The sequence below is a fragment of the Myxine glutinosa genome, chromosome 1 (assembly GCF_964187855.1).
Source record: "Myxine glutinosa chromosome 1, kmMyxGlut1.1, whole genome shotgun sequence".
In the NCBI taxonomy this organism is placed as follows: domain Eukaryota; kingdom Metazoa; phylum Chordata; class Myxini; order Myxiniformes; family Myxinidae; genus Myxine; species Myxine glutinosa.
In genome coordinates this window covers 200,041,882-200,058,417 of record NC_136261.1, presented here as the reverse complement: position 1 = coordinate 200,058,417, position 16,536 = coordinate 200,041,882, and the positions used below count along the sequence as shown (strand labels likewise).

The 16,536-nt window shown below is 42.1% G+C and overlaps 1 protein-coding gene across 1 annotated transcript in view; it reads right to left on the bottom strand.

The window, feature by feature from the left end:
- The window catches only part of SPAG16 (sperm associated antigen 16), a 141,199-nt gene that overhangs the window by 12,165 nt on the left and 112,498 nt on the right, over positions 1 to 16,536 (bottom strand). Inside the window, exon 18 of the mRNA XM_078772703.1 lies at positions 3,679 to 3,805. Coding sequence (XP_078628829.1) covers positions 3,679 to 3,805 — 127 coding nt within the window. The remainder of the gene's footprint in view (positions 1 to 3,678; positions 3,806 to 16,536) is intronic.

The following is a 16,536-nucleotide window of genomic DNA, read 5'->3' as shown; positions in this document are numbered from 1 at the left end:
TGTGTAGCAATCAACAACTGTACTATGTGAAGCAATCAACAACTGTACTATGTGAAGCAATCAACAACTGTACTATGTGAAGCAATCAACAACTGTACTATGTGTAGCAATCAACAACTGTACTATATGTAGCAATCAACAACTGTGCTATATGTAGCAATCAACAACTGTACTATATGTAGCAATCAACAACTGTACTATGTGTAGCAATCAACAACTGTACTATATGTAGCAATCAACAACTGTACTATATGTAGCAATCAACAACTGTACTATGTGTAGCAATCAACAACTGTACTATATGTAGCAATCAACAACTGTACTATGTGTAGCAATCAACAACTGTACTATGTGAAGCAATCAACAACTGTACTATATGTAGCAATCAACAACTGTACTATATGTAGCAATCAACAACTGTACTATATGTAGCAATCAACAACTGTACTATGTGTAGCAATCAACAACTGTACTATATGAAGCAATCAACAACTGTACTATGTGTTGCAATCAACAACTGTTCAACACCATATAAAGTGTGTAAACACCAACACCATATAAAGTACAATCAACACCATATAAAGTGTGTAAACACCAACACCATATAAAGTACAATCAACACCATATAAAGTGTGTAAACACCAACACCATATAAAGTGTGTAAACACCAACACCATATAAAGTGTGTAAACACCAACACCATATAAAGTACAATCAACACCATATAAAGTACAATCAACACCATATAAAGTGTGTAAACACCAACACCATATAAAGTGTGTAAACACCAACACCATATAAAGTACAATCAACACCATATAAAGTGTGTAAACACCAACACCATATAAAGTACAATCAACACCATATAAAGTACAATCAACACCATATAAAGTGTGTAAACACCAACACCATATAAAGTACAATCAACACCATAAAAAGTGTGTAAACACCAACACCATATAAAGTACAATCAACACCATATAAAGTGTGTAAACACCAACACCATATAAAGTACAATCAACACCATATAAAGTGTGTAAACACCAACACCATATAAAGTACAATCAACACCATATAAAGTGTGTAAACACCAACACCATATAAAGTACAATCAACACCATATAAAGTACAATCAACACCATATAAAGTGTGTAAACACCAACACCATATAAAGTACAATCAACACCATATAAAGTGTGAAACACCAACACCATATAAAGTACAATCAACACCATATAAAGGGGCCTTTTTGCAGTACGGCCTTAGTGGTTCAGTCTTACAGAGCTGTTTGCTGATTTCTAGCAAAACACCACCATTATTTTCATGTGTTGTAGAAATTTGAAGCAAAGCAGCCAAAATATAGTGGGGTGCCCGGACACTCAGTCATTTCAAATTGATGCAAAAGTTTCGTTTTCAGTACCAATTTGTAGGTAAGGGCCTATAGAACAATTTTGGTTCGAGTGTCAAGCACTCATGTAAAAAAAATTGGGAGGGGGGGATTTGGAGGATATTTTCGTCACGAATCTTCCCCATACCCACCTGCGTTGTCATCCGAAGGGTCCCTCAACTCTTGTACCAAGTCAGATTTGTTGGTATACATCGTGGAAGCCAGTACGAGTAGCGCCATTTCTGTCGACGAGGAGCTCGTTGCACCAGATGTTTACGACTTCATTGTTATTGACGGTGGAGTACTGGTACACTCACTTCCTGGTACAACTGTCCAAGGAAACACCTTTGATTCATATTTCGACAAGGTATTCTGCCCGAGAGTTCGCCACGACTTGAAAAGATCGACAAGAGTAGACATTGTGTGGGACCAGTATCGTGCACTGACAATCAAAGGAGGCACAAGGGAAAAACGAGCAACAGGCACCCGACAACGCGTATCTGGTACTGACAATCAAAGGAGGTACAAGGGGAAAACGAGGAACAGACACCGACAACGCGTATCTGGTACTGACAATCAAAGGAGGCACAAGGGGAAAACGAGGAACAGACACTGACAACGCGCATCTGGTACTGCCAAAATCCTAGGAAATTGGCAGAAGTTTCTGGCGAACGTTGATAACAAGAAGGAACTGTTCTCATTCCTGTCAGAAAAGATAACAGAAGGACAGTTCCCAGATGACAAGGATGTCTACGTCACTGCACGTGATCAAGTCCACCATGTTGGAAACAGTCCACCAATGGATCAATGCAACTATGAGGAAGCTGACACTCGTGTCCTAGTACATCTCCTCACGCCCTCCAAACATCGTTACTTGGGATGGTTCATCCTGGAGACACAGATGTTGTCGTAATCCTTCTGAGTAATTTCCATCACACCAAGGCTCTGAATCCGGCCGCAGAAATCAGGATCTCCTTCAAAGCAGGAAAGACAACCAGAATGATCTCCCTGAACACTATCGCCACAAACCTGGGCACGACAACGGGCAGGGCCATGGTCCTCTTCCACGCATTCACTGGATCAGACAGCACGTCTTCCTTCAAGTTTAAGGGTAAGCGATACTGCTGCAAGTTGATGCACGAAGTGCCATCCCTCATGGAGGAATTTGCAACTATCGTCGACACTCCATTCCAAACATCGCCAAGGCTTAAAGAAGTGGAAACGAACTTTGTCTGCCGGCTGTACTCCAATGAGTCAAACGAGGACAATGATGTTGACCTCGTCCGGATGAAGGTGTTCTCACAGAAGACTAGGGACATGGAGAGAGTTCCCCCAACAAGTGATGCTTTGGATCAACATCTCAAAAGGAGTGTCTTCCAAGCGAGCATCTGGACAACAGCCCAAAGGTTCATGATGCCTGTCAACAACCCCACTAATCATGGGTGGAAGGAAGAGGACGGCAAGCTGCTTCCCATTTGGACCTCGCTGCCCCTCGCCAAAGATGTATTTCACCCGTATGTGAAGTGCACTTGCACAAGTACCTGCACTCTGCGCAAGTGCATGAGGGCAAAGTTGAAGTGCACACATTTGTGCAAGTGCAAATGCGAGAAGTAGCTGGACCAGAACAATTTCCAATACTGACATGTACATATGGTCGATTTGTTAGCCACTTTCTCACATTAAAACTATTGTTCAAGGAGTTATTCAAGCAATTGTCTAAGCAGTTACTCACCACCATATTGTAGCACAGTTAAAAGATAAATAAAATGTCAATATACCATTGGGTCCGAGTATAATTGTCCATTTTCTTTTTTAAAAAACATGTTTCAGCTTACCGGGCCTATGACCCTTGGTCTTTTTTGTGGATATGCACCGATACCGGCAAAATGATTGCTTCTATGGGCAATATGCTTGAAATACAAGTTGCTACTCCTGATCCTGAATCCATACATACCTCATATGCTCAGATCGGATCATCCAATCAAAAGTTATAACAGTTTCCATTTTTCGCATAGGCCGGTGAAGTGTGGGGAGCGTGGGGGGGGGGGGGGGGGGGGAAGGCGGGAAACCCCCACGTCCCCAGAAGCCCCATTTTTGATCTGAGTGCTTGACACTCGAACCAAAATTGTTCTATAGGCCATACCTTCAAATTGGTACTGAAAACGAAACTTTTGCATCAATTTGAAATGAAAAAAAAAAAAATTACCCATGCACGACCCCCACTAATAATATTCCCAATAACAATAATAATGCCCCCCAAAAATATGCTTGTGAACTGAAAGGCGGCATACCAGATGGATCGAAGGAAATGGCATTGGCTGAGTGGCGCCCAGTGTTCACACAAAAGGTGATGGCGAATGTTCGTAAGTCCCACAGAATGACCGTGCCATGTGAATCGCATGATGCCACCATGTCACCCTGTGCCACACACAAATATGATTTCAGGTTGGACATCACATCTTCAAGTAGATTATCGTTTATGCAATACATTAATTTTCATCCAACATGTTCATTACACAATGACTGCTTTATCGAATGAATGAAATGTGTTGTGATACCACGAAGACCTTTTTCTACGAGGCAAACTTTCCATTTATTACCTCACCAAAGGTGGATGGAGGTTGTTTTCACCTCTGTCTGTCCATTTGTCTGTCCGTTTGTAAACAAAATATCTCAAAAAGTTGTGGACGGATTCGGACGAAAGCGTATGTGACAAGGACGAAATGATTAGACTTTGGTGAACATCCGGATTCGGATCCGGATACTAGAATTTCTTCGTGATTCTTCACCATTGGGAGATCGGGCCAAAAACGATACATAGCAAGATATCTCAAAAAGTTGTGGACGGATTTGGACGAAACTTGGTGGACCTAATGGGTGTCTGACAAGGACGATTCAATTCAATTAGATTTTGGTGAAGATCTGAATATGGATTCGGATATGATAATTATTTAATTTTTTTAGTCTGGGACTTCCGCTTCCGGTCCCTCGAGCAAGGAGGTTTGCTTCGATCTCTCCACAGCATTGAAGTTTGAGTATTTTCCCATTCATGTCTTTGTCAAATTTCCATTGGTTATTTTATTACGAATGTGTTATTGTGTGTTTCTAATTAGTTTTGGTTTTGTAATTATTGCAAACTTGTGTGTAATTAGTCGTTTGTTGTTCGCACCTCGTGTACGGCCTGGCCTCTCTAGGCTCCCTCCCCCCGTCGGTATTTTGTGAATACAAGTTCTTTCCTTCGCTGTATTTGCTTGTTTCTTTGATTTTCTTCTCTCCCCTTACCTCCCACGAATATCTTACCCTTTTTCTAACGTTTTAAACACACACAAAAAAACTTTATTAATTCTTTCTATCCTTGTTCTCGCGAACAAGCTACGCGGACAAATGCTTGTTCTCTCGCCCCCTTGTCTCACCTTGTTCCCCGCCCCCTTTATCTCCTTTTTCTTCCACCTCTCCAGCCTTTCCAACTCGTTTCCTCCATACTCATTCAACCCTTTCTCCTTCTTTCTCAAATCCACATCCTCACTTTGGGACTTTTCCCAGATTGTTTTTCACGGTTTTGTTAAAATATTATTTAAATATGTTTAAACTTTCCCCTGCAGTGTTTTATTCAGTGGTTTATTACAACACGCTGTTTTTCTTCCTATTAAAAAAGGCTTTTTTCAATTTCCTCTTCAATTCATTCCACTTCAAAAAAAAAATTCAATCTCTTACAGTCCTTCCTTTCTACATTCTCTAAAGTCACCTTCATTCCAACCCTCCTCTATCATTTTTAAACGGACCTCTGACTTGAAAATCACAATAAACCCAGTTTGTAATAAATGTTCGTTTTTCATTAATCATCCACTTTCGAAACTCCCCCTCATAAACTCCCCCCTCACCCCTCCATTTCAATTCTCCCCCCTCTGCCCCCCCCCTTCCTAAACTCCCCCCTCCCATCCAAATGTCCCCCATTGCCCCTCCCCTTCAAAACTCCCCCCCCCCCACAACCCCTTCCCTTCAAAACTCCCTCCTCACCCCTCCGTTTAAATTCTCGCCCTCACTCCTCCCCTCCTAAACACCCCCTCCCCTACCCTTCAAAACTCCCCCCTCACCCCTCCCCTTCAAAACTCCCCCCAACCCCTCCCCTTCAAATCTCTCCCCCTACCATCTTTCTCAAATTCTCCCCCCTCCCCCATGCCCCTCAAAGCTGCCTCCTCCCCACATCGTCTCCCTTCTATCTCCCACCTCCACCTCCTCCAACCTTCTACTTTGCTCTGCCCCTCCCCTCCTCAAACAACCCCTCACTGTGCCTCATCCCATCACCATCAAACCTTTTGTTCTCATCCTTTCCTTTCTCCTAACTTTTTGCAATCTCTGACACACTATCAACAGCTCTCGCTACCTCCCCCTCTCAACCTTGATCTGACCCTACCCCTCCCCTGTCCTGCACCCGATGCTCCCCCTCCCTCTTCCTTAACGGCATGAAGCTCAAACATCCAGGGCCTTCGCTCAAAGCTGATTTATCTCTCCATACAGGTTGCTTCTGACAAACCAGACGTAATCTGCTTAACAGAAACTTTCATCCTTCAAGATGTCTCTGATTCCTTACGATCTCTTCCTGCTTACTCGCTCCTCTGGTATGATAGACCTGAGCCTCATCCTGGAGGTGGGGTTGCTATCTTTATCAAAAACTCTCTTCCTCACTCTCCTTGCAGTGCCCTCTCTCCACCCCACCCCCAGGAGTACCTCTTGCTACGGCTTCCTCTCCGCTCCCACATATTGTTCACATGTGTTTTGTACCGTCCTCCAAACAGTGATGACTCCATTTACATTTCGCTGTCTGACAACATGGACCAACTTCTATCCACTCATCCCAACTCTCTCTTCCTCAAATGTGGCGACTTCAACTGTCATCATGCCAGCTGGCTGGGTGTGGGTACCTCTCTCACCAGCCATAGCATCTCAGAAAAGGACTTCGGCGACTCATTGGGACTGACACAATCTGTCAATTTCCCGAACCGGGTCTCAGTCAACGGAGCATCTTCTTTTCTAGACTTGGTTATGACAAACTTCCCCGCAAATGTCTGCTGCTCTTCTTCTGCTCCAATCGGTTCTTCTGATCATGTGCTTGTTAAAGTGGACATCTCTCTGACCATTCTCAGAGAGCCTCCTCAGCATCGACAAGTCTGGAATTTCACTCAGGCCGACTGGCATGGTCTTCAAGCATCCATCAATCATCTGGACTGGTCTGCCATCTCTACTGCCTCTGCCATCAACTCTTCCTGGGAATTCTTCCAAAATAAACTGCTCTCTCTCATGCACAGATTTATCCCATCTCGTCTTCAATTGTCTTGCCCTTCCTCCTGTCCATGGTACACGGAATCTTGTGGTGAGGCAGTTGCCCTGAAACAATTTGCCTTTGCTTCTTAGAAGGCTAATCCAACTGAAAGCAATCTCAGTTCCTTCCACCAAGCTTGGAACAAGTGTGTGTCTATCCTCAGGAGTGCCAGGAAGCACTATTGCTCTCCACACTCAAGAATGAACTCTCAAACCTGTCTCCTTCCTCCAAATTCTGGTGGCGTCTGGTCAAATCTGTTTCTGGTGTTTTTCCCCCCTCCATCCCCTCCCTTACCTCAAATGGCTACACAGCTGACTCCGCATGTGACAAAGCCGAATGCCTCAACTCTGTGTTTGCCTCAAAATATTGTGTCCCAAACCCATCTCTCTCTGTACCCACCTTACCCAGTTATACCCAGCTGCTCCTGGACTCTGTGTCCTTCTCTCCTGACAAGGTGGAGAAATTTCTGTCAAACCTCGACTCTGATTCTGCAACTGGACCAGACGGCATCAGCCCACGGATCCTAAAATCCTGCTCTGCCGTTCTTTCATACCCTCTCTCTATTTTCTTTGCCCTCTCTTTTGCTCAAGGTCATCTGCCATCAGTTTGGAAATCAGCCAACATGACTGCTATATGCAAAAGGTGCAAAAACAGATCCTTGCAACTACAGACCATTCAGCCTGCTCCCAATTATCAGCAAAGTCATGGAATCCATCATTGCTTCGGATATCAAATCCTTCCTCTTCTCCAATGGCTTGATCTCTGATCACAAATTTGGGTTCAGACCAGGTCAATCTACTCTGGACATGCTGCTTCTGCTGTCTCAACAATCGATGGAGGTCCTCAATGCCAAAGAGGAAATCAGAGCTGTCTCCCTTGACATATCACGTGCCTTCGATACGGTCTGGCACCCCGCTCTGCTCACCAAACTCTCCTCCTATGGCATCCATGGAAATCTCTACACAAGGCTTGCGGACTTCCTCTCTGGTCGTAATCAATGTGTGGCCCTGAATGTATTTCTCTCATCTCCCCTTCCTGTTCAGGCTGGAGTTCCCCAAGGCAGTGTTCTGGGCCCTGTACTTTTTCTGGTCTTCATCAATGATCTCTCCGAATCTCTGGAAAATCCTCTCTATCTCTTTGCTGATGACTCCACTCTCTGCCGCTCCATTCCTCATCCCTCAGATCGGCAGTCTGCAGCCTCCTCACTCTCTGCAGACGTGGACAAAATCACAGACTGGTCAAACAAGTGGAACATGTCTTTCAATCCTGACAAATCTCACACTCTTACTATGTCTCTCCGAAAAGACCGACTGGACAACCCTCCCATCTACTTTCTGAACAACCCTCTCCAAGAAGTTCTGTCACTCAAGCTTTTGGGTCTCACTATCTGCCATGATTTTTCCTGGGAAAACCACATTTCTAAGCTGGCCTCCAAACCCAGTTGCCGACTGGGCATCCTCCGTCATGCGAAGTCCTTCCTTGGCACACCTGAGCTCCTCACCACATACAAGGCTTTCATCCGCAGCTCAAATGAATACTGTTCCCCTCTCTGGGACGGTGCTCCTGCCTCACACCTAGCTCGGCTTCACGCTGTTGAAACTAAAGCTTTCAGAATCATTGGAATCTCCAGCGATTAAGCTAACTCTGAGGGCCTTTCACTCACTCACCGCAGGCAGGTTGGTGCTCTTTCTGCTTCTACTGACTCCAGCCTAGCTCCCCCAGCTCTATCTGTGCTGTGTCCCCGAAATATTCCTACAAATAGCACAAGATCTGCCAGCAACCCTCTTCTGGTGAAATTGCCAAAATCAAACCTCTCTGCTCACCTTCACTCATTCATTCCTCTTTACTCCCGCCTCTGGAACAAACTCCCTTACTCTCTTCAATCCAACTCCTCCCTCCAGGTCTTTAAAACAGCTGTTCACCACAATCTCTTATCTTCCTCCATCCAAAACCTTGATCTTTTCTGCCCCAGTTAATTCACCCCAGATCCACTTTTTTGAAATACCAACTTCTTTCCTGGAAGTCCTAGCAGTGTCCGTGTTTTATAACTCTCCCCCTCCCACCCCCTTCCGATGCCTCCTTTCCCCAAGCCCTCTCCCTCCCACAGATCTCCCGATGTCCATGTTCTCTGCTGTTGTACTTGTGTGCTTCCCTCTTTCTCCCCATCTTGTCGCCCGCTCCCTTTATTGTATGTTTTGTGTGCCTGTGCTTCTTCACCATTGAATGATATGACCAACCAGGTGGAGGTATGCTCTCTACTGAGTGCCGTTCTCGTTACATGTGTGAAAATCATCAGTGTCATTTTGATCGTGAGCACAAGCATGTTATTGATGGTTGTCGCACCAATTAATTCGACTCTTACATTTGTCCTAAGGTGCCAGGAAAAACCAAGCAACTGCTTCAATCAACTAGACGGTATTCATAAAATACTTACTCTGCGCAGTCGACTTGGTGCGAGTCAACTCTTCTGTTTTTGAAGGGTTTTTTTTTTTTGATCCAATATGGCTGCCAGACCATGTGAGGGATGACATCATAAATTTATATTTTCTGATATAATTGTTGCATCGATCACGCTCAATAAACTTCAAACTGATCAGACTCTGCCGAATTATGACGTCATCATGATGGCACCAATGACATCATCGTTAACAACACCTATTCCCCATATGGAGTTCTTTACAATGGGCCACGTTTCAATTTTTTCCATAGAGCGGTTTTGGAGATATATAGGTGCAATATCTTTCGGTTTTTCCAAGATGGCGCCTGTACCGCATGACATATGACGTCATGATTATCATTAAAATATTCTAAAGAAGGCGCTCCTATGGTGAAAATTTCGTGTCAATCGGACCAACAGTTGCAGAGAAAGAAAATTCATAATGATCGGATAAGTGTTGTATTTGTCGAATTATGACGTCATAACGAAGGCACCGATGACATCATCATTGACATATCTTATTCCCCATGGGGAGTAGTTGACAATGAGCCAGGTCTAAATTCTTTCCTTGGAGTGGTTTCAGAGATAGAGGTGCGAAGGTTTTCCAAGATGGCGCCTGTACCACGTGACCGATGACGTCATAATTATCATTAAAATATTCTACAGGAGGAGGCCCTCCTATGGTGAAAATTTCGTGTCAATCGGACCAAGAATTGCAGAGATAAAAATTCATACTGATTGAATCAAGCACTATACTTGTCGAATTAAGACCTCATAATTAAGGGACCTATAACATCATCATTAACATATCTTATTCCCCAAGGGGAATACTTGACAATGAGCCATGTTTCAAAAAATTTCCAATGGAGCGGTTTCGGAGATATAGTGGTACAACCTTTTTCGATTTTTCCCAAGATGGCACCTGTACCACATGACCTATGACGTCCTAATTATCATTTTAAAATTCTACAGGAGGAGCCACTCATATTCTCAAAATTTAGTGTCTAACAGGTGAAGAGGAATTTTTTTTCATACTGATCAGATCAAGCTTTGTACTTTTCGAATTATGACGTCATAATGAAGGCACCGATGAGATAATCATCAACATGTCTTATTCCCCATGGGGAGTACTTGACAATGAGCCATGTTTCAATTTTTTCCATTGAGCGGTTTGGAAGATAGAGGTGCAATGTTTTTCCAAGATGGCGTCGATACCACATGACCTATAACGTCATAATTATGAATAAAAAAATTATACATGCGGTGGCACAGCTATGGTAAAATTTCGTGCCAATCGGACCAACGGTTGCCGAGAAAATGAATTTTAAAAAAATGTAGAGACGTAGTACGCACGCACGTACGCCACAAGTACACACGACGTACGCAACCGGATGCTTAACCCTGCTTTTTGCTTCGTGAGCGCAGGGTAATAATATACATTTATTAGTACATAATAATCATCCCACTCCCGTGAAGCGAAAAGCGTGGTTAAGCAATCGGCACGCATGTATGTACGTACGTGTCTGCATTTTGTTAGAAGTGTACATCAAAAACCATTCAACAGAGGAAATTGAAACTTTACCACATGTTACCTGGCCATTTGATATAGCGCATATTGAGCGTACATTGAAAGCCAATTATTTTTGTGGTCAACATTAGGCCAAAAGGTCAAAATAGGCCATATTTATAAAATCCTCAATTTTCATCCAATTGACTTGAAATTTGAAGAGGATTTGCCATATCAGGTCATGCATATCAGGATGTTTTGCATACCAAAATCTGTTCAACGGAGGAAATTTAAAGTTTACCACATGGTACATGACCATTTGATATTGGGCTTGTTGAGTGTATTTACATCAAAAACCGTTCAATGGAGGAAGTTGAAACTTTAGCACATGTTACATGACCATTTGACATAGCGCATATTATTTGGATGATGCCCACCTCCTCAGAACTTACATGGTGAATTAAACAAAGCCTAATGGCCAGAGATTAAAAAAACAAACAGAAGAGTTGGCTTGCACCAACTCCTTCTCAAGACTGTGCATAGTAAGTATTATATTAGTTAGGCAGCTTAGCAATTTTTGGGGGAACGAGTTTACAAAAGTACCATTTTTATTTTAGTGGTTCATTGGACCATATGCAATAGAATTAGGACCGGAGGCAAGACATATACAGTGTTTGACTTTTGCGCAAATACGACTCGCACAGCATAATATCGAGCAATACATTTATGCAAATAAATCATCAGCTATTGGAGTTAGACTAAAATCGTAAATACATAAATTGCTGGACAAATTACCTTGAACAACATGTTGTCTGTTCTAAAGCTATATTGTCATTACAATTACATCCTTGTAGTTGCGTACATGTTAGATATATGAGAGGTGCGCGAGTCACAAGTATAACACATTTGTATAAACACTCGGTATTATATGACTAATTATTATTACATGGAAGCGTAAGATTTATTATGCAGGCATGCATAAGTTTTACAAATAACACTGCAGGTAATGAAATAAAAGTTAGCCTCCTTGTTGAAAATATATACATAATTGTTTTTTGTCCTTGGTTTTTGTCCAATAAAAAGGTGAAGAACACTGTATATTTCTTGCCTCCGGTCCTAAATCTATTGTATATGGTCTAATGGACCACGAAAATAAAAATGGCGCTTTTGTCAAGCCGTTCCCCATTTTCGATAAATATGCTGCTAAGCTGCCTGACTATATGAATACCATCTAGTTTATCAAGAGTTCAAAATTGCTGAGTTGAAGAAGAGAAGGAATGTAGGAAATCCTTGTTCAGCATAGGAAGTGGAAAACTTTTGGTTTGAGGGAAATTATTGAGAGTCGAAGGTTGAAATGCATTTACCCAGAAACAGCATTCAGCAATTAATCATCGATCTTAGAAGTAACTAACCAAATTTTTTTAACCAGGTTTTGTTTTTAAACATTACGTGGTGATATTGATGGATTAATTATCCCAACGTATTCCTTTGGGAAGAGGTTAGGTCTACTGTTGTCCTCAACATCAACAGTCAGATTCTTGAGGACTTTTCCTGATCTGTAAACACCGTGATCTGCTAGCTTGATCGGTGTTTTTGCTCCCAAATAAGCATTATCAAGCAGTCTAATGTATAATTCAACAGGATTCAATTATGAACTCTTGTCTTTTGGTTGTCTTTCTGTGCCACAGCTATGCTACTGATGCGTTATCCTGGTAAATTATCAGCAATTTAGAATTGGGCCGGGGTTCAAGCACACTGTGAAGCAAAGGAATGAATGAATCAATTTTTCCCCGCAACAGCATGGACAATCAAATAATAAGGTCGTGAGCTGCGGCTGATTATTTATCGTTCACTTTTGTGATGCCCATTTGGGAATGACAAACTTAAGGTCTGTAAAATAAGATGACGTCATATTAAAGCTAATATTATCAATGTTCGCACTTTCAAAAGTGTTGATAGCTATCTGAGAAACGTGAGTGAAACCGGCCGTTTCATGGGGGAGATTTGATCAGCGGCTAGCGATGGACGACTGGTTTGAATCTCGACCAATCAGAGGCAGTGATTCGCTGCACATGATTAGATAATGACAAGATGGCCACGCCCACACAGATGAGTAGTGACAGCAAAATTAGGTGTATCATCCACGTCGGTGACAATAATCTTAGGAATGTGATTTTGTTTAATGAAAGGTCGTTGGCCAGGGTTTGTGGATTTGCCAAGAAGTCAGTCGAACTCGACGGAGTTGAGAAGAGAGTGGCCGAACAACGGCAAGACTTATTCCAACAAGCTAGGTTTTTTTAATTTGTGTTTCTCCCAAACCACCCGACAGCAATGAGCAATCCCGTGAACACAGTGTTTTAATTTTGCTACCTCCGACACAAAACGTCACCTTCATGACAAGACCCGCCAGGACAAGACCCGCCAGAAGAACAGAACCAACTAGTTCTTTATATATCCACTGCACAGTAGTGCCCGACTCTATACAATTCCATCCTATGAACAACGTATAAACCACAACATATAAAGTGCTGTAGCCAACAATAAACGAGCTGCTGAGGCTGGTGTACCTGAAGCCCCCCAAGTGGATAAAGTGAAGCGGGTTCCTCAACTCCATCTCCAAAGAAACACCTGAGATCCCATCATGTTGCAGCATTTTTTGGCCAAGTAATGTCGAGGTCAACCAACATTTTGCAAAACATTTTATATTTGAAGCTCAGTATTTCATGATGGCCACCGAAGCACTTACACATTACATTTTATATTTACATTATATTATATTATATTTTATTTATATATATATATATATATATACACAAAGAATTAAGTTAAGCACCCCTACACAAAGAATTAAGTTAAGCACCCCCTAATCCTGTCCTGAACCTGAACCCCCTCGAGCACGTTTGGGACATGTTGGGACGACAAATTGCGAAGATGGTCCCTCCAATAGCCAATCTGGATGAATTGGAACGTGCATTACATCGGGAATGGAACAACCTGCCACAGCAACGCATACGACGGCTTACAGGGTCTATGAGACGTAGGGTTGAGTCAGTGATCCGATCACGTGGGTCCTACACACGTTATTGACGCAAAGATCGCTAGAGGTCTTCTCAGAACAATGACTGTACGTTAGAAAACATAAACGTCATCCACACTGTCCGTGATGGACCTATAGCTCCATACTTAAATTGAGGTGAAAATATGCCTAAAATTCCCAAAAAATTTCACCTTAAATTATTCAGAATAAAATATTGAAAACGGCATGATTGTTATGTTTTTATGTGACCATAATATCACTTCTCCAGAAAATATAGCAATATCATGGGTATATTACACTGTTTTGACGACAACAAACTTGTAATGTGCGAGGTTGTAAAAAAACGGGGGGGGGTGCTTAACTTAATTCTTTGTGTATATATATATATATATATATATATATATATATATATATATATAATATTTATTTATTTTATATTTATATTACATTCCATTACATTACTTACAGAATTGTCTCGTTGTAGTACATTTAATTGAGCATAAATTCTAGAATGCATGGATGCTCATGCAGCCTGGCAAAGTGCCCATGATCAGTGGATGCCAACGCACAGTCATGTACCTCAAGCACAGACGTCAAGAAAATCCTCAGTTCTGTCGTCAGCCTTAGACATCGGATATGATAACGGTTCCCTTGTATCCCCTAATCTGTACTTCGGATTAAGTAGACCCTGCTTGGTATTCCTAGTGAGCATCACAGGAGCATCAGATGTTCATGAGTAGCATTCAAGGCAGGTTTGAGAGGTCTGGAAGTCACCTTGTACAAAATCCACACAGATGCCCTATATTGCGAGAACAGGATCCCTTATTGTGAGCATGAACTATTTTCATTAGGTCTACAACCTAACCAATAAAGTTTCGTTAGGAATCAACCAATAAAGCTTGATTCCTGATATTTCAAATTCTCAGAAAATGGACTGGTGACTACAGGCTGATGAAATCTCATGGCAGTTGGAGCATAACTGGCTGAATGAAAGTCTCACGAAAATGGCCAAAATGCCAATTTCCAATTTTTTCGACCCTTTCTGGTATGTTCCACCATCAATTTCACATAGCTATCCACAATTTTGGAAATGGGATCATTGTTTTCAGATTGAGCAAATATTGGACCATGTAAATCAACCAGGTTTACATAGCTCACAGGTGGGTGCCACCAAAGCTATTTTCTAGCCATATTATCAGGCCTCAGCTCACGGCCTAATAGGCATACATGAATATATTAATCGATGTGAAATATGTGAGTAAATTAAATGGTAGCAAATTAAACTTCTAATTCAGATTCAAGGAAGAGGTTGATAGCATTAGAAGTTAGGCTACGGAGGAGATGTGAAGAAGAAGTGGAAGAACATGAAGGCCTTGTTGCGGACATCAGCTAAGGTGTGCGTTAAAGCTAAACGAGGAAGGTCCAAAACTGAGGAGCATTGGTGGTAGAACTCAGAGGTTCAGGAAGCAATCAGACAGAAAAAAGCCTTTAAGGAATGCCATAGGTGATGGTGATAAAGGTTGTGATCAAGTTACATCAAAATTTTGTTTGTAGTTCTAGGTAAGAGAGCAAATACCAATTATATGGGGTCAAACCACCCGCACACACAGCCCCTTAAATATTTTCTATGCCAGAAACAAACTTTGCCATACATGATGGTGATGAAGGTTGTGGTCAAGTTTCATCGGAATTGTGTGTAGTTTCAGAGAAGAAAGCAAGGACCTATACTGGGTGGGGTGGGTCAAACCTGGACCAACTTTGACCCCCGGTAGATCCCCTTAGACCATGAGTTTTTCATGCCGTGGACAAACTTGAGTTGCAACATTATAACCAAATATCATTTTGGTTGGTCACAATCCCATCAGCAGTTTTGGAGAATAAGTTGTAAGAGTGTTTACGGCCTGACGATGCACCATCCCATAAGCTCCCCGGAACTACGTTCCAGGTGAGCTAAAAATTAAAGTGAAAAGAACAGTAGATGGGGAAACGGCACATGATTAAAGGATTTGAAGATGGAGGAGCGGATTGGCTTTGACAGTTGTTGCTCAATATCTGGGTTAAGAGTACATTCATGATAACATTAATGACATGCTCAAATTATAGATTTGCAAAGTTGTATTTTTAACATTTGAATATAAACAAATTGAAGTCCAGGACCTCAATAATTCTCTCACGTTGTTGATGAATTCAAAAAGCATGTTTATGATACAAAAAATTCCTATTCTTTAAAACTGCATGCATTTTCAATAACATCTAGAATCTAGATGAAGACATTACGAACAAATCCATTTGAAATTCTCACATTGTTGCATAAAAAGGGTAAATTAAGCCAACATTGCCAAATATGGCATATGAAGGGTTAAACACACGTCTATTATTATTTATATAACTAGGACGTGCCCGTACGTGGGTGCCCGTTCCTTGCCAAAAAAAAAAAAAAAAAAAAAATTTGTGTAGGGGTGTGTGTGTGTAAACATCCTAGGGCGTGCCCGTACGTGGGTGCAAAAAAACATGCGTGCAAACAACAACAAAAAAAAACTTTGAAACCACGTGGCAGTAACGACCACAGAACCCCCCCCCCCCTCTATTTACATGAATGGTTTGGTCCATTCGCAACGACCACAGAACCCCCCCCCTCTATTTACATGAAATGGTTTGGTCCATTCGCAAAGCCAAAGCGAACGGCGAACGGCTAAATCGCCATAGCTCGGTAACTACTTCTCCGATTAATATGAAACCTTGAAAAGGCACATCCTCGGGTCCCCAGCAATATACCTGGCAACTTTCAAGTATATCGGACCCGTGGTTGTCGAGAAACAGCGGTCACAGACAAACACACAGACACACA